The sequence below is a fragment of the Hylobates moloch genome, unplaced genomic scaffold (assembly GCF_009828535.3).
Source record: "Hylobates moloch isolate HMO894 unplaced genomic scaffold, HMol_V3 SCAFFOLD_8, whole genome shotgun sequence".
Taxonomy (NCBI): Eukaryota; Metazoa; Chordata; class Mammalia; order Primates; family Hylobatidae; genus Hylobates; species Hylobates moloch.
This window is the reverse complement of record NW_026652283.1, coordinates 56,921,796-56,940,544: the sequence shown is the minus strand read 5'-3', so window position 1 is coordinate 56,940,544 and position 18,749 is coordinate 56,921,796. Positions and strand designations below refer to the sequence as shown.

The 18,749-nt window shown below is 44.1% G+C and overlaps 1 protein-coding gene across 2 annotated transcripts in view; it reads right to left on the bottom strand.

Moving 5' to 3' along the window:
* Positions 1–272: 272 nt before the first annotated feature.
* ASTN1 (astrotactin 1) overlaps positions 273–18,749 on the bottom strand; it is a 307,337-nt gene continuing 288,860 nt past the window's right edge. For both annotated transcript variants that reach the window (XM_032160908.2, XM_032160909.2), the window contains exons 21-23: positions 15,790–15,890; positions 8,091–8,274; positions 273–3,712 (exon numbers count right to left, since the gene is read on the bottom strand). In XM_032160908.2, coding sequence (XP_032016799.1) covers positions 3,475–3,712; positions 8,091–8,274; positions 15,790–15,890 — 523 coding nt within the window. In that variant the 3' untranslated portion in view covers positions 273–3,474. The remainder of the gene's footprint in view (positions 3,713–8,090; positions 8,275–15,789; positions 15,891–18,749) is intronic.

Here is an 18,749-nt window from a genome sequence, read left to right as displayed (position 1 = left end):
TATCTAGAATACAACAGCTGTGCAACAAATACATTTCACCGGCTACTTATTTGGAGAAGGTTGTAGAGAGAAGATGGGACTCACTACTATTTAATGATAAGTTTATAATTTGCTATGAAATATTTGATTTTTTTTTCCAGTTAGAATGATGACTATAAGGCCCATTATGTCTGGAATCTGAAGTGTAACATTTAAAACCTTAACAAGTTCCCTGAGGAGTCTAACTAGTTCACTCAGATTACTGAAAGACACAACACCCACATACCCACTGCTTACTAATAGCTTTGTTTTATTATTCAGTTAATTATTTCATCTTTTATAATCATACAATAATTCTCTTTTAAACAACACTGTTATACCTGAAGATGGTCACATTATACGCTTTCTTCCTTCTACAGTAGTAAAGTGTTTTTCTTCATACTCAGCTTTTAATAGAACATTTGAATATCAAGAAGTGTAGTTAACTAAAAAATAATGAACGGACCAAACTCCATGGAAAACGATTGCACACTCAATTAAAAGTCTAATGCTATTACAGCGGTTCATGTACATTCAAGAGGAAACTCCAGCGGTCTTGGGGACATGGGAGCTGGGAGAGTGTTGGTGGGATATAAGCACCTCCCTTAAGACCTGTTTGGCAGCTTGAAAACTCGAAGTTGAATACTGGTCGAGTATCATCACCCTTTCTAGCCAGGACGGGTTCCTTCGGGCAAGCATTGGGAAAAGTCAGCAGGTTGAGATCAACAGTATCTTCCAAGGGGAAAAAATCCTCCAGTCAATTGTACAACCATCCTAAGACTTTCCCCTGCCCCACTAATATCAGCCTTTTTAACTTGAATGTAAGTAGGAGCCAGTCATAGGAGTTGTGTGCATTGTGTGTGCACACATGTGTGTGTGTGCACATACAGACACACATTCAGTGGGGAGAACTCAAGGGGAAACAGGAAGAAGAAAATCTTGGGGAAAGAGGAAGCCAAAAAAGGAGGGTCACAGAAAGAGGAAGTAAAAGATAAAGAAGGTAGAGGAACTCGGGAGACTGAGGGAAAGATAGGAGAGAGGAAGATAGTGTGCCTAAAATAAAAACAGAAGGAGAGGGTGCAGAGGAGTGACTCTGATACCTGCTTCACCCTCTCCCTGGCCTGTCAACTCCCACATCACCCACTTCTGGGCAGGAAGGCATCAGCAGCCTTACCCTCCTTTCACTCACGCTTAAAACACTGTGTTCTGCACAGACATGAATAGAAGGATGGCAAAACAGTAGCAGCAAAGAGATGCTCTGGGCCCTGTCCGATTGGCCTGTCACATCTTCTCTGGCAATGGTGAAATATTTGCCCCTTGAGGCACTTTAACTGAGGCTCCAGCATTTGCCACAGGTGGGACAGCCAATTTTTCAGCTGATCTTTGCTTTGAAAGTAGGGGAATCTCTGAGGCAGGTACATCAGAGAGTTTGAAATAAATCCTTCAGTGTTTGGACAGAAGGAGAGAGGAGAGTGAAACCACCCTGTGCTTTATCTCAGCCTCATCACAGGCTTCCTTCCCACTCATGAGGGTGGGGAGGAGGGCCATGTGCAGTGGAACTAGGGGTCCCAAGGGTGCTCTAGCTCCAAAGGCTGAGGGCGCCCTTTGGCCCCTTCTCCTTCCACTGCACAGAGGACACGTCCATGCCACAGATGCTTGGGAAAGGTAAAGCTCCCTGGGCAGGTTCCCTGTGGGGCTGAGAGCTTGGACAGTTGTGTGCTAGATAATACTGAAAACAGAACTGGGTATCCCAGAGTAGCTAAGATCCTGTGCCCTGGAGACCAACAGCCTGATCACACTGAAACTCAGTGTGAGTTACAGTGCACAAGGGATTTGGGGCAAGTTGTATAACCTCTCTTTGCCTCGTTTTCCTCAACACTAAAAGGGAGACAAGAATAGCACTTTCCTCAGGAGTTGCTGTGAGAATTCAATGATACCTAAAGTGCTTACATCAGCGCTGGCATACAGCAAGCACTCAATAAATGTTATCTGTCATTATTACTATTTAGAAAAAAAAAATATAGCTCAATGACTAGCCTTATAGGTCTTGCATCTGTTTCCTGACCTTTCTCATATGTTTCCAAATGAGGAGCCCTGGTCAAAAGCATGGTGGCTGAAGGTGTGTGTTCAGGCCACTGAGTTGTGTGGGATAGCTAAGGCCATTGTTAGTCAACAGGGCCTTGCCAGGCTCTTTCTGAAAGGCTGGGCTTCCTGTTGGCTGGGCCACCATTCGTGACCACGCCAATGCTTGGGCTGTGGGATGGAAACAATGCTCTAGACCTTAACTGCAATCAGTGGTGCTTCCCTACACAGAATCCCAGCGACTGGATGGGCAGTGACCATGGTGGAATCCTCCTGCTTAGGGTCATCAGAGAAATGATTTGCAAACTAGCAACACAAGCAAATTTAGCAAGATGGGGATGAACAGAAGTTTTTTGTGATCAATAATAGCTTTAGTTCACTGTAACACTGATATGAAAGTGTTGACCCCTCCTGGACCCGATCAGACATTGGCCAAGCCTTACCTGTCCAAGGTAAGAGGTGTGGGGGTTAAAGATAATCCAGGCACATGGATATATATTGGTAGGCTGGAGAAGTCTATCCAAAGGAAGCATGGGTTTTTTTTAAAAAACAATAAACTCCAAGTCTTTTCTACAATGTGGACTGCTAACTAGTCTCCTAGGTAGACTTTTCTGAAGGTCCATTTGACAGATGGCATCTTGTTCCCTCTCAAAGATCATGTTGTTCAGAGGAAGGGACAGAGATCTGACAGAGGGAGATTTAATCCCAGCCCTGGCTTAAAATAAGGAAGGATCTCAAAACCCAAGTGGCCCACTGGGGCCTATAATGAAAGCTGGTTTCACCTTTCGGGTATGGAAATAGTGATAGCAAGGCCTAGGAAGAAAACCAGGAGGCACAGACGAGGGCCACCTTCCCCAGTTTTCTAATTGTCTTTCTCTGTGAGCAGGGCCAAGGCTCCCAGAGTGAGATGCTTCCTGAGGAATGTTTGAGGGTGGGGCCTGAGGCAGGCCTAACAACTTTCTGGCCTCACCTCTGTTCCCAGTTGCAATGGATTTAGGAACTGAGTGAACACAGGGTGCCTACTTAATAGACTTTTCATGGGGAGCACGGCAGAGCTCTTGAGCATTTTGGTAAACTTCTCGGGGAAAAAAAATGAATGGAACAAATTAATGGCAAAGCAAACCCCAAAGTAATCCTCTAAAGAAATATGGCACTGCATGAAGCCACTGGCTGGCAGATTTCCCAATCATGCAGATGGAGAACATCATACTGAAGAAGTTCTGCAGGGAGCAAGGATCACTTTCTCCCTGGTTTCGGTGTTGCTGTGGAGGTTTTAATGTTCCATTAAAAAATATTAAAAATCCACAGACCAACCCAGATGGATCCCTCCTCTTTCCTACTTCATTCTGGCAGCAGCTCCCTGGCCTTATGGAGCTAGATCTCTTTGCTGTCCCCATAGTCGTTGTAGGGGATACTCAGGGTCTGCTCCTCACACGTCTTCCTGAGGTCCCGGCTGAGCTCCGCCCAGTCAAGTCCATAGGGTTTGATCTCGCTGTAGCGGCACCCCAGGTACTTGAGTGAGCTGCGCCGCAAGCTTATCTTGGGTTCCTGAAGGAGTCCATTGCACCAACTGCTGAGGTCCCCAAGCTGGGAAAGGATGAGACCAGCTTTCCTATGGATCAAGCACAAAGGATACTTAAGTTAGAAAGAAGAGAGGGTCTGGATGAGCACAGCTACTGTTAGTGTGAGACTCTAAACTTCAAGACGGCAGAGTGTGGTGTGTTTTGCTCCCTATTTTATCTTTGGCACTTAGAACAGTGAGTCCTCCATAAATATCTGTCAAGCAAATGAATGAATAAATGAATGAATGAATGAATTGGATAAATGTTCAAAGTGAGCAAGCACCAAAAAGAAACAGACAAAATGCATAATATTTTAGTGGAAATGCATGCCTTTTAAAAATCATAGAGTTGGCAGGTTTGAAAGACAAATCAAATCAAGTTTCTTTAAAGCTTGTCATTTATCATCACTAAATGACAAATAATGTGCTTGACTGGATATTTCCCTTTCCAGTGCCGCTTCTGAACTGGTAGAAGCAGCTGTTATGTTGAACTGAAAAGGATATTAGATGTGACCAATTATGCCTGGATGGAAGTAGCCGTAGTGTAATAAAGGCAAGGACAATAATGCCCTCAGTTCATGTTGACACAGGATTATCCTTTGGAAAATGCAGACTGTCAGTTGCACACATCACCTAATTAACCTCCAGGTGAGCTCATGCTCCATTTCTCCACCTCCCTCAGAAAGTCAGGAGGCCATTATCATTGTCACTTAGCCCCAGTCAAAGGAGAGGGAAAACAGAGCAAGTGATGAAGGTCACCTGGGCCATTACAGATTCCTGAGAGAGAAGGGAGAGAGGAAAGCAAGGTGCCCCAAGTTGTACACACTGGAAAGGAGTGATCCCCCTGGGCCAGCAGCACAGAGTGTGAGAGCCTCTGGCATCTAGGTTGGGGGAAAGGACTAGCAACACCATGTCACTGGTGCAGAACAGTGGCACTCACTTCTGGTGTCATAGATAAAGAAAGCCTAGAGCCAGTTCTCAGACCTTACTGGATTTGACTCTGAATATTGGAAGAGTAAAAGATCAGGATCCCCTCATTCAGTTGTGTTTTTCTTATTCTTTAAAAACACAAGTAACCAAGGAAGGAGGACGCTCTCATTTGAAGGAAGGCACTCTCATTTGAACGAGGTCTTGTGACTTGGAAAACTTAGTGAAGACTACTGACTTGGAAAACTCAATAAACACTATTCTTTGCAGCGTTTATTGACTGCTAGTCTAACTCATGGGCAGAACCACTCTTTTCTAGTTCCATCAACAATTTGTATTAGTCCGTTTTCATGCTGCTGAGAAAGACATACCTGAGACTGGGCAATTTACAAAAGAAAGGTTTAATTGGACTTGTAGTTCCACATGGCTGGGGAAGCCTCATAATCATGGTGGAAGATGAAAGGCACATCTCACATGGCATCAGACAAGAGAAGAGTGCTTTTGCAAGGAGACTCCCATTTTTAAAACCATCAGATCTCATGAGACTTATTCACTGTCACAAGAATAGCATGGGAAAGACCTGCCTCCATGATTCAATTACCTCCCCCCAGGTCCCTCCCACAACACGTAAGAATTCAAGGTAAGATTTGGGTGGGGACACAGCCAAACCATATCACAATTCCTTCCAGAAACTGAAATTTTATTCACCTTATTCAGAGAGAGGTTTCAAAGAACAATAGCCACATTCCTTTCATTTCTCTTCTACTGTTCTGGCAGAGAGCATCACCAAGGGATGACCTCCCTGCATTTCTAAAGGGTGAGCTGGGAGAAGGGCGGAGATTGCCATTGGAGGAAGGATTTGAGCTTCAGCAGCAAAGTCAAGGGCTAAGAGTGGAGTGAAGTCATGGGAGGGACAGTCATATTTTCTCCAACTTCAATGGTGGGTCAGAAGAAATGAAACAAACACTCTGCCTGCTGACTAAATCATCTTGGGCAGATGATCTGTACTTTCCCTAAGAGCCTCTGCAGTTTGGCCAAGCAGGTTTTCCAAGAGTTGTCATCAACAAGAACTCTGGTGTCCCTTCCTCTCAGTCTGTCGTACTGTATGCCATTACTTGTTGACAAGTTCATGGGAGATGGAGAAAGAGGGAGTGGCGGAAGAGGGAGGGACAACATCGACATCATCTTCAAGAAATGAACAAAGAACTCCCATCATCCTTCCAAAACAATGAGTTAAATTAGCCCATACAGCCTTTGTTGCTGCATTCAGTGCTCACTTTAAATAATAATAATAATAATTAATTTGGGATTGCCAAATTAATTTTGGAGCCTGTGGCTTCCTTACTTATTAGTGGTGCAACCAATGTTTTTCTCAAACTATTTTCAACCCTCAGCTCAATCTGGAGGCCTCATCGAGTTTTAATAAAATTGGATTGTGGTGAACTGAGGGAATCCTCTGTTTGCTCACAGGAAGTAAGTAGCCATAGACCCTTTTCTACTCATCTTCACAATTAACCCCGAAGTGGGTTGATGTATTTCAAAACAGAGGATTTTTCCTTTCCTGTGGTTCTCTCTGAGATCCATGACACTAAAAAGCCAAATTTTAATTCCTGCAGACTAATGAAACTACACAATGTTTTCTAATACATAGCCATGAAAGACTAGTATTACACACGAAGGAACCTCCTGGGAGGAGAGTGTGCAGTCAGCAGTGGCCTTACTTTACAACAAGATCTACATTTCTTCCCCTGCTCACTTTCTTCATTAACCATTTTTCCTTCTGATTCTTGAGTCACAAGAGAGAAATTTTAAAAGCACTCCAAACGCCCTTAGAAATCAAGATGATACATGCAATGTTATCAAGATGATACATGCTTTTCAAATTGTGACATTTGTGTTCCCTGACAAAGAACTGTATATATACACTCAATAAATGTCAGAAGAGAGAAGGGAAGGGAGAAGAGGGGAGAGGGGAGCAGAGAGGAAAGAAGGGGGTCAAGAGGGAGGTAGAAGGGAGTGGAGAGGAGAGGACAGTTAGAGAATGGAGTTGATATTAGGGATGAGTAAGAATAAGGTAAAGATAAAGATAGAGTATGAAGTGAAGACGATATTTCTTAACATGTATCTACTTTCTAACTCTGGGTTTGTCTCTTATCAAAACTGAGACAAAACGAATTAAAAATCCCTTAAATTTTTTCTCTCTGGTCTACAGTGGTGGCTCTCTTTGCCCAAGAACTATCACCCTTTATAAACAGGAAATTATTTATGGATTGTAGAAAAACCCTGCCAGATCTTACACATAAAATCATTTTATTTCAGGAGATAAACCTAATTTTCCTCTTTCCTTCAAAATAAGAAAATAGAATGTCCTCAATGATGGTCTTCTAGGAAAGTTTATAACTGCAAGTCACAGTAGGCCAAATGAGGATGATTCTCTCTCCAATTTGGTCAGAGGTCAGATGGATGGGATGACTTTTGGGTGGTACTTTCATTCTGCCCTATTGGCTGGAGTGAAAGAATTCTTTAAGGGCCAGAGGATTCCATAGTGTTAATTTTCTTCATTTCCTTCCTTCCTTCCTTCCTTCCTTCCTTCCTTCCTTCCTTCCTTCCTTCCTTCTTTCCTTCCTTCCTTTTAAATTTTTCCTTCCTTCTTCATTTTCTTTCTCATTCATTCTTTTTTTCTATTCTCACAGCTCTTCCCCTATTTTTACTTTTTCTTCATGAGCACCTAAATAATTTGGGGACATATAGGTACCAACATTCTATATGAAAATCCTTTTTTATCATATCTATCCGAAAATTTCAGTCTTTCCAGGGAAGTCTGTTTTCTCAAAGCAGCAATATACAGTTATGATTAACAGAAAAAAAGAAAAGTGATACATCTGTACATTCTTCTCATTTCTTACTTTCCAAGCACTCTATTCTGTCTGTGCAACCTAAAAGCAGTGGGCGTGGGTATTAGGCAGTCGTGGCCCCTGGGGCCAAGAGAAGTTAGCACACACTATGCGACCCTAGCTCCGGCCAAGATTGATGTCAAGATGGGTCTTTGGCTACTCTCATGTTGCATTTCAAGAGATGTGGAATTTAACTCAAAACAAGTATTTACAATGGATATAACATATGAAAAACCTAAATGCAAAAAATATTTTTAGATAACCTCTTTAATAAAATTCCAAATTTTCTTTCACAAGACCATGCTTTTGACTCTTTTGAGTTTTAGGGTTTGGAATGCAATGTCAACATGATAAAAAAGGAGGGCAAAATAGGTCAAGAGCAAAATTTTTTTTCAGAGTTCAGGAAAAGCATTCATGGTTGGACTGCTTAAATAGAGCTTATCTAAAACTAATATGCATGGACTGAACTGTCAAATCAGAGGACTGACGTCTCTGATTGCCTAAGCTCATCCAGGAAATCTCTACAACTTCATGGACACAGTATTACAGCACAAGAGGTACAAAATTTCAAGAAGTCTTTAAAAGGGTTGACTTAGTGTATTGATTACCTGGGACCTAACTCATCCTCACATCGCCAGGTGAATTCCCCAAAACTCTCATAGTGCTGGTTATAGTGGTAGAGGACCCGGTGTAAGGTGGGGGAACCCAGATCCAGGAGGGTGTTATAGGCGGTCTGCTGCTCCTTCCCACTAGTGTAGCCATTGAAGAGATTGTAGATCTTGTCTGCTATTTCTGATGAAGGAGGAAAAGGAAAATAAGTTCATATTTACATATACATAATAATATATATACACACACATTATATATAATCTATATCATATAGATATATCACATATAAACATATGTAGATCATTTATAATGTATACATAATATGCATATATATCATATAGTATATACATACACATATATGTGTGTATGCCAATGTGTATGTATATACATATATGCATGTTTACTTATGTATGTGTGAGTATGCTGTTACTGAAAGAGAATTGAACCCAAGGCCCGAAGAAAGTGATTTGAGTAATTCACTTTGTGTCTGCCCCACCAGGCTTAAGTTTTCTATTCTATAAAATGAAAGCCTTTGACTAGAATCTCTCTAAGGTCTGTTTCAGTTACAATATTCTTTCTTTTACTCAGATTTTCTAAAAAGACCTAGCTTGAGGAAAAAGCTGATATACTAACACTTTTTTGGCGAGTGCAATCCCAGAGAAGCAGGAGCGAAGATAAAGGGAAATGAAGCAAGAAAGAAGAGAAAGTAAATACAACGGAGAGCATGAAGGAGCTGGCCATGCCTTCCTGATGAGCTGACTGCTACATTTTGCAGGAGAGGATGTATGAACCACTGGTTCTCCACTGGGTCATTCAGGGGTAGAAGGAAAGAATTTATCTCCAGATTCCATCCATGATTGGTCTGAATGTGTTCCCATGGGGCATTAACAACCCTGCACTTCTAGGTAGCATGTGCTTGAATACCAGGGTTCCTGCCAAAGCAGCAGGGCAGCCCTGGCAGTGGGTGGTGGGCATTCGGCTCAGGGATGAAGTGAGGCACTGTCAGGCAGTGCTTGCGAGTGATGTGAAGAGTCTGGAGTGGCCTCAAGACTGTGGGAAAGCAGAACCCTTGTTAGGACCACCTAGACCAGGTGCAAAGGCAGATCTGTGGAGACCCAGAAATGGAATCTAGTGTAAATGAGTAATCTTTCCATTTAATTTATGTCTCTGATATTTCTTCCTCGAAGGCATAAATTGCTAAATCTGAAGTTGGTGATGTGGCAAAGTGGAAATGATTTTGTATAGACGGCATTTTTTTCTTACAGAGCTCAAAGTACTTCATCATTAAATATTTTCTCTTTTAACTTATCCAATAGGAGATGTATTTACATTTTTCTCGCTAAACAGCTTGGAAACTAAGATCTGGAGAGAAACATTTTGTCTTGGATGCAGTGTTAATTCTGGGGATGAAGAAATGAAGTCCACAGGTTCCTAAGCCACAACTTGGCCAATGTGACCGTCTGTTAGCTCACAGGCATGCAGCTTGATTCCTTGTCAAACTTCCAAGTGACTTCAGCACTGCTGGTCATGACAAAGTCATCCTTGTGGAAGTTTCCAGAGTTGGAATGAATAAAATTTCTACCTCTATCCTGCCCAGACACTTCAATTATTTCTTGACTTTTTTGTCTTACCTGTTGCCTATGAGGACAGGAGCCAGATTGTATGCTCTTACTATCCTGAGTGGCTAGCACAAGGCCAGACAATCTAGTAGATCCAAAAATGTTACCTGAATGAATAGAACTTAAACCTTTGGGAACAATTTAAATTTACTTTGGGGAAGAGTTTCACACTGATATCTCTCGATACCAGGCGACACCAATCCTGTAGCAACCAAACTTGCAGCCAGCATATTTAGCTGCATTGCAAATAACTTTAGTGTAGAAGTCCACTTAGATTTTCAGGTTGTTAAAATTCTCATATTGTTCAAAATGGAATTAAGAAATAAAGAGGATAGTGATTTAGAAAATAAATATCTATGGTATCTCTAGTTGTTTATCAAAGGCCTATGATTGCCAAGAATTTTGCACATGTGAATTCCAATCCTTATACTACCACTGAAAGATGGATATGAATGTGCCTGTTTTACAAATGAGAAGATTTGGGAAAAGGCCAAGTTACCTATCTGCCCAAGGTCACACTGCCAGTGTGAGATGGAGTCAAAACTGAAAACTACGCCTATCTGCCATTGCTATTGTGTACTGATGCGTGGGAATAGGTGATGTATCATCAATTTAAGGTACAGGAGGCAGAGTCATGGGATGGAAAATCTGGGATGACTCTCTCTAGCCACGGGCATTGCCCTGATTGGGCCACAGATGCCAAGAAAGAGGGAATCCTAGGAGCTGTGCAGGGGGTCTGTCATTTCTGAAGTTGAGACAAGAAGAGGCCAAGGGACTCTTCTAAGAGCTATGTTGAATTCCATGGGAGGCAAGGAGCGCTTGCTGAGAGAAGAATGGCCAGGGGGAGGAAAAATGCTGGTGATAAGACCAGAGCTGAGATAGGCAGATCTGGACTTCCTCTCCCACCCCTGCACTGGTGCCAATCTGTGCTTACTTCTTGTGATAAGAAAGAACAGTCCACATGCCAGGCCTTGGTTGTGGTCATCTTTGCAGAGGAGCAGTGATGGCTGAGGAGGTGCCTACCATTCTCATAACATAGTAGTCATATCCAGCTGGAGAAGACTAAGGGCTCCCAGCTTTTGCAGCACGTGGGACGAGACCAGTTTCCACCACCAATCTCCTAAAACCACAATATTCTAGCTCTTGGGTGTGCCTAAGAGCCCACATCAGTAAGTCAGATGCTGTCTTCAGAAAGATCTATGCTCCAGGCTCCTAGAGCATGAATATTTCTGGCTCCTCCTATTTCCATAGAAAGAATTGAGAGAATTTATTTTGTTAGTCTTCATAGCATCTCAAGAATTCACTAACTCAAACAATGGAAAATAGTATAGGTATTTTTAGTTATAATTTTACTCACTTGCAGGTTCACAGAAACCTTGAGTTATTCAAGACAGATACCTGTCTTCTCTCTCTTTAACATTCATGATGTTCAGAAATAGATAAGACGCAGGTGAAAATATGGCAAACAGCCTGTCTACACAGCCTCATCACAAAAAACATGATTAGAAAAGAACTGAGATCTCTCAGGCAGCAGGGTAAATTAACAAGGCTGAGACTGAGGCTCTCAGACCCAGACACCATGGCATCAAATGGAGTTGGGCCACACTAGCTGTGTGGCCTGGGACAAGTTACTTAACATGTCTGGGTCTTAGTTTCCATGTCTGTTCAATGATGGTTAATAATACATACCCTCCAAGATTCTTGTGAGAATAAAAGCTATATTAAATGTCAAACCTTTTTTTTTTTAACAAAAAAAAGCACAATGTCTAGACATAGTAAGCTTGTATTTATTCACTTATCAAATAAAATTGTTTTCGAGTGCTTACTATGTGCCTGACAGTTTTCTATGTACTTGCGCTATGTTGGACAAAATTCCTCACCTTTATGGACTTACAGTCTGGTGGTAGGAGACAATCAGGTCAGGTAAGCAATAAACATAGTAAATAAGTAAAATATAGCGTGTTAAAAAGTGGGGAAAAATAAAACAAGAGGAAGTTCCTCCTTTCACAGCCTCTATATTTCTGTGAAATCTGTTCTCCAATAATGAAAAGGAGACCCAAAAGGATTTGCCAATGGGTTGGATGTAGAGCATGAGAGCAGGCAGGGGCCACTCCATGGTCCATCATGTCAGCCCCTTGCTCACAGTCCTCCAGGGCTTCCCACTCCAATCCCAGGCAGAGTCCAGTGCCCTATTTTGATGACCAGGCCCTACGAAATCCTCCCCACACTCTTGGAGCTCCTCTCCTGCTCTTCTCCCTCCCACTGTTCCTCCTTCCTCTTCTTCAAACATGAGCCAAGAATCTCTGTAGCGCTGCTCCCTGATCTGGAAAGATCTTCCCCTAGATTTCTGCATGACTTTCTCCCTCACCTTCTTCCAAAGCCACTCCAGTTAAAATTCTACCCTCTGCACCTCCTATCCCACAGCCCTGCTTATGTATCTCCATAACACATATCGCCATCTGAAATATTATACACATTACTGTTGTGTTGTTGTTGGTCATCCTTACTAAGATATAAGCTCCATGAGGCAGGAGGTTTGGCTCCTACTGCCTAGGACAGGTATTTAGTAAGGGCTTAATGTGTATTGAATGACATAATGAATTCAGGAAATAGGATTATAAAATTCTTGAAAACAGATTTTGATTCTAATTACTTTTGTATGTAGCATCTAATAGCAGGGTTTGATAAATGGCTGTGGAAGGAGCAAATAAAGGGATGGATAAACATTTATGTCTGCATCAGGAAGAGAGAACAGGCATCAGGGAGGGGTGGATGAGAACTAGCCTTCCCTGGATGAAGCATCATGAAGAAGGACTCTCAGAAGGCCATGGCCTGACCTGGAGTCTAGCCAAGAGGGTTGATCTTATTACTCACATGAGCTTGAACCTACTGGGGGAAGGCTGGTTTCAGCAAAACATCAGTAGAAACTTATTTCCACAGTGGCTTTAGTGTCATGATGCAGGAAAATTCTTCAGAGAAAGTATCTAGTTTAGGATAAATCTTCACATAAGGGATGAAGTCTGGCTTTTAGGTAGATAATGAGGAGCTGAAGTCATGCTCCAGGTCACTTAAAAGGTAATTCCCATTTGTTATTAGATTTAAACTCAGACCTGAGTGCTACGAGATCATATTTATGATCACCATCTGGGTGTGAGGAAGACAAAGCATATGGTATTTTGGTAGAACTGCTAGAACTGTATTAATTAGCAAGGATACCCTCAATTAGTCTAACTCATTAATTCTGGATTTACCTGCACAGGACACCTTCCTGGCTGAAGGATAACAGGCCCTGGGAGTGTTATTTCACTGTCTCAGCACTAAATTGGCTCTTCTGCTCCCAGCTCATCTGCTGGGATTTCAGAAATTCCCTTTATTAAAAAGCACAAGCAGGCAGAGCGCATCTTGATGTACTCTGGAAGGCTTGGGCAGACCCGAAAGAGCCCCGCATGGAGAACTGTGTAGTTGTCTGCTCCCAGCAAACTTCCCTATATGGGCCACTCTTTATTCTAGAATTACTTTCTACCTATCCATGCCTGCAGGTAGCATCATGCTGCATCCCCTCCACCTGCTAATCACCTCCCTGATGTCCCACCACCCGCTGCCTACTCCCTGATGTCCCACTACTCACTGCAGGCTGTGCTACCTGCAAAGACATCAGCAAACTCTCCAACACAGGAATAGTGGAGGCACCTTCTCACTACCTGCCTCTCTCTGGCTTAGAGGAAGAAATCAGCAGACAATGAAATAAGGGTGTCATGGGTCCTCTGCAGACAGTCTCTCATCTGGGAGTTTTCAACGCCAGTTTTCCTCATCAGGGAATTGCAGAGACCTTCGAAAGTCCTTCAGTCTATACCCTATAAGCCAGCAGCACTCACTCCAGAGGGTCTAAAAAGGGAATGTTTCGGTAAGTAACTTGGACAGTCTTTTAAAATGTAAGCCTTTTCTTCTTCACCAGTATTTAGAGACAAAGGGGAAGGGCTTCAGTCTTTGACATAATAACTCTCTAACCATTTTTTGGTAACATGGACAAAATGGGAATTGGGTAAAATAACAAGTGTGAGTGCTGGTTCTGCCAGACGCTTTGTGATCTTGATCACTTTACTTACTCCACTCTGAACCTCAATTGCTGCATCTATAACATGGGGGTATTGTGCCATTCCTTCAGTAAATACTTATTGACTTCCTAGTAGACAGCAAGCTCTATGGTCGGTTACTGATAATAATGGCAGCTAACTTTTACTGAATAATTATTATATACCAGGCACTGGGTGGTTTTTTCTATTTTAAATTAATTAAGTCATTCAATTTTCACTAGAACTTCATTAGCTAGGGTACTATCTCCCCCATCCCCAATTTACCGATGAGTAAACTGAGGCATGGGGTGAAGTAACCTGTTGAAGATCAAGCAGTTAGATGGGAGGCAGGCATTTGAACCTGGGATGTTGATTCCAGGTTCTCTGCAATGAGTTGGTCAACCACACTGCCTCCCAGGTGTTAGTGACCTAACAGTGGACAAAAACAGACTGGGATCCTGCTCTCATGGAGCTCACTGTCTAGTGAGGTAGGCAGGCATTGAACACATCATTACAATAATAAATATGATGAATGTTCTGAAGAATGAAACATGGTACTGGAGGATACTTTATTATGGCTCCTCACCCTTTCTGCCCTGAGGAAGGAACACTTGATCTGAGATTTGCAGACTACGAGGTGTTCATCAGTTGACAGGGTAAGAGAATTCTAGATAATGGGACCAATGTGTGCAAAGGCCTCATGGTAGAATGAAAATGGTTTTGGAAGAACTGAGGAAGGCAGTGAGGCTGGAATGCAGAAATTGGCTAAGGGAGGGGGCCGAAGTGCAGGAGAAGTGGGCTGGGGCCACTCCATTTAGGTCCTAATGTACCTGTTTAATATTTTTGTCACAAGAGGAATGGCAATACATGAAAGAGTTTTAAGAAGGGCCCTTGATATGATCAGGTGTCTGTGTTGGAAATAACCCTACCGTTAACACGCTCTGCAGATTAAAGATGAAAATCTTTTCAGACCTTGTACAGTGCTACGATACTAGTGGTTTTAATTAATGGGAATCTAGGTCACTCTTTCACCTGTGATTTTGCGTCATCACAATGTCACCCCTTGGACATTCTGGGATTATGTCCCTCCTGTCGATCTAATACACCTGGAGTCAGGAGCCATAGATAAGGTGATTTAAAGGATGTCAGCAAATCAGATTGGACACAATATTTCTCTTACTGAAACTTGCACAACCTAAAACTTTCAGCATCAATGTCTCTGTTAATATGCAAATGCCGTCCGTTCAATACTACCATGTTAGTGGTTGATAAGATCACTTAAATTAGTGCTGGAGCCCTGTAGAAGTGGTGACCAGGATGATTAAAATTCTGGTTATAAATAGGGTGTAAAAACCTTAGAACAGGGGATGTTGTCAAGACCAGCCCGACATTGTCATGAGGAAAAGGTAAGCTTTGTGCAATGGATGTTGACTGAAGACAAGCTTTTCTTAATTAACAGGGACTGATCCTGCAGGGGAGCTTGTACTGAAGACAGCCAGTTATTTATCAAAGAACTGGCCCACAACAACTTCAAAATATAGAATTAAAAATTTTGATGAATTTTTGCCAGGGATGGCAGGATTTAGCAATTAACTCCAAATCTGCAGCCTTGCTGTATATGTTAATTCAAAATAAGCTTTCAGATGTACAAAAACCTATAAACAGAGTGAGTAACCCTATCAGTATCCTGAGGGCAGAGATCACAGGTACTTCACTACATACGTAAGCACCTGGCATATAATCGTGTATGCTAGGGGGCTTCATCAGTGTCTCCTATGGGCTCCTTGACTTATGACTATGTGGAGTAATGCAATACGATGAGGACTTTTGCCAGCGGCTGAGTATTATTTCCAGAAAGGCAACGCTCCTGCACTGGGCCTTGAATTCTCCTTCCCTGCTGAACTCCAGCTTGTTCCATTCAACTCTCTTGGTCCTTCTGTCCTCATAGCAAGGGGGTGTACCTGGGGCATCCCTTCAGAAACCCTGCTAACTTCGATGCCTCTTACCTTGAGCTTTGACATCATCCACCACGGGGCATGGGGTCTTCACAATCACGTCGCTTGGCCTGGAGCGCCGTCCCGTGTTGTCCACTCCCCACAGTGTGAACCTGGCAGGGAGTGGGAGGGCACGGTTAGCAGAAACAGTGTGGCTGGAGGCTAGATCTCTGTGGCCCTAGCTCATAGCCTAGCTCTGCCTGGATGGGCTGCTATGGACCTGGATACTCTTGTCATTGTGGGTCACGTTTACTGCCACCACCCCAGGCAGAAAGATGCAGCCTAGAGCCTCTCACTGCTTCCTAGTGGGTCTTGGGTTGTAATTTGCTGTCTTGGGTATATTTTTTGGCAGAAAGCATCATGGCGTCAGGCACTGATTCTCAAAGTGGGGCCCCCAGACCAGCAGGACCAGCATTACCTGGGAACCTGGGAGCAGCAGACCCTAGCCCAGACCCACTGAATTAGAAACTCTAGGGATAGGAACCAGACCTCTGTGCTTTCCCAGGCCTTCCAGGTGACTCTGGTGCCTGTTAAACTTTGACAACCACTCAGGGAAACAGTTTATGTCTTTGGAAACAGATGGTCAGAACTTGGGTTTGAAGCCACATAGTTATAGTGAATGCCTGTGAAATGGAGATGATAATAAGGCTACTGCCCACTGTGGACCAGAAATCCAGGGTGGAAACATTGCAGTCTCCATGACAATGTGAAGACATGATTCTATGAGCCCCTTCCAGGAAGAAAATGAAAACCTGGCTATCAAAGGCTGAAAGTAAAATTTCTCCTTGGATGGTGGAGCTAGATGGAGAGGAAGAAGAGGAATTCTAGGTTCTGCCACTGAGAAGGGAATCTGAACATAACCATGGCAATCAACTCCGGTGTCTGTGCCAAGGGCCTCTGATAACCAACCCAGTCAGTCTAAAGAAAATCATTAATATCGCCTTTCTCGTCACTTTACTTTCTGCTGCGTCACCATGGGAGGCTGCATTTATTGGAAGTATTGATTTTCTTTCCTTTTGGTAGAGTTACAGGGAGGGAGAGAGGTGAAAAGGAGAGGGAGGCCCCGAGACACGGTGGTCCAGTTAAATGTCAGCTGGGTGTGGAACAGACATGTTGGTGAAGTAGAAAATATATAGATAATTGCCTAATGATTCTGGCAAGAAATATGCATTTCTCTCAACAGAGAAAAGACAACCATGGTCCACCACTCCCTCCCTACAAAGACATCCACAGAAAGGTCAGTGTGAGAGCCTGTGTGCCCCGATACGTCATTTGCCTTCCCTCTACCTTCTCCAAATTCTCATGCTGAATCATGGGGGCCTCACACAGGCAGGCCCCATACCACCTGAACACTGGTCTGCTGGGACTCAGAATGTGATGACCTGCCGGGATTCAGGACACAGCAGGTTGGGCCACACCTGCTGGCCTCCTGCAGGACTCCCGCCCCTCCTTGCTGTCAGACCAGGACCAAGTGTGCAGCCCTTCACTCCTGTCTGCAACACAGTGGCTCAATCCACTTCACTGGCCTCTGCCTCATCCCCTGTTCCTGAGTTCTGATAAATGGTCTTACCTAGTACTCAACCCCAGCCTGACCCTGATTCCAAACCCAAGGTCTTCTCACCCTTGTCTCCTTGCCTTTCCTCTCCTCTAAGGTCGGAGGGGGCCCCTTGCACCCAGCCCCTACAGCTTCCAGTGGCGATGCTAGGCTGGCTGGACCCCTAGCAGTGGCAGCCACGAAATTTTCCATCATTTGGCCCCACGTGCCATATGCTGATGCCTCATCAGCTTCTGGTACGGTTTCTAGAATTGCGAATGGGGCCACCAAACCCAGCAGCTGGTGTATCTGACCAGCCCTGTGTAGAACCAGCTCTGTTCCTGGTTCAATCCCACAATCCAGTCTCAGGTCAGGCACCAACTCCCTCCTTTGCCCACCTGCTCTAGACCACCTTGACCTCCCCTCTCAGGAAGGGGCCTAAAGGTACTGCTCTGCAGATTTCAGACTTGTACCTTGTAGTCTGGGACTCCCACAAGGCGAAGTTCCCCCTTATACCCGTGTTTCCTCCACAGAGTAGCAAGTGAGAAAGCCCCAGGATTAGCAATGTCATACAAACCTCGGTAGCACTGCCCTCTAGGGGCCCGAGTGAGCCCCCTTCTCCCACAGAGGTCCTGACACCAGGGCCCTTGTGCATAGGAAGGTCCATCCCCTGCCCAGAGGTAGGGTGGCTTTATCCTTGCTGCAGACTTGTGCTCTGAGCCCGGTTCTGGCTATCAGTTCTCATCAGTGTCAGGAGATAGGAAGTCCTGTTCTCTCCCCAGGCTGATGCTCTTGGGCCAGCATGGTCACGGGGCTGGGGCATGGGCCTGACCCGGTCCTCTGTTCCTCGCAGTTTGCTCTCCCTGCACCCTGACTGTGTGTCTGAGTCCCTAAGTCTAGGCGCCTGTTCTGGTTTGCGTTGCTGAGGCCCTGCCTCCCTAGCACCCCATCCCCTGTCATTCTGGCCCTGCTCTGCCTGTTCCTGCCTGACTTCCAGAGCCCTGAGCATGGCCTTGGAACTCAGGTCAGGGCTGCAGTCTGGCTACGTGCAGCTCTGGGCCACACGATGCTGCCTGCAATATGTTAAAAGGTCACCTGCCCTAGACCGTCTATGGCTGCATTCCAGCCACCTTTTGTAGCCCACCATCCCTTAACCCTGGACCCTTAATTTCTAAGTGTCCTTGGACTATGATGAGAAACATCCTAATTCGTTGTCAGATGGACCCCTTCTCTCTCAGTCAATCCCCACCTCTCCCCTCCCCAAGCTTGCCCAAGCTCTGCCCTGTGGCCTGTCTTGCTGTAAGTTCCAGCTAAGCCGTATTGGATGCTGACCTAGGATGAAAATACCTGTCCTCACATTAATTCTCACATTACCCCAATGGGGCAATCAGTACAAAATTTAAGTTCTCCAGCTCTTTCCACTTTTAGTAGTATATTT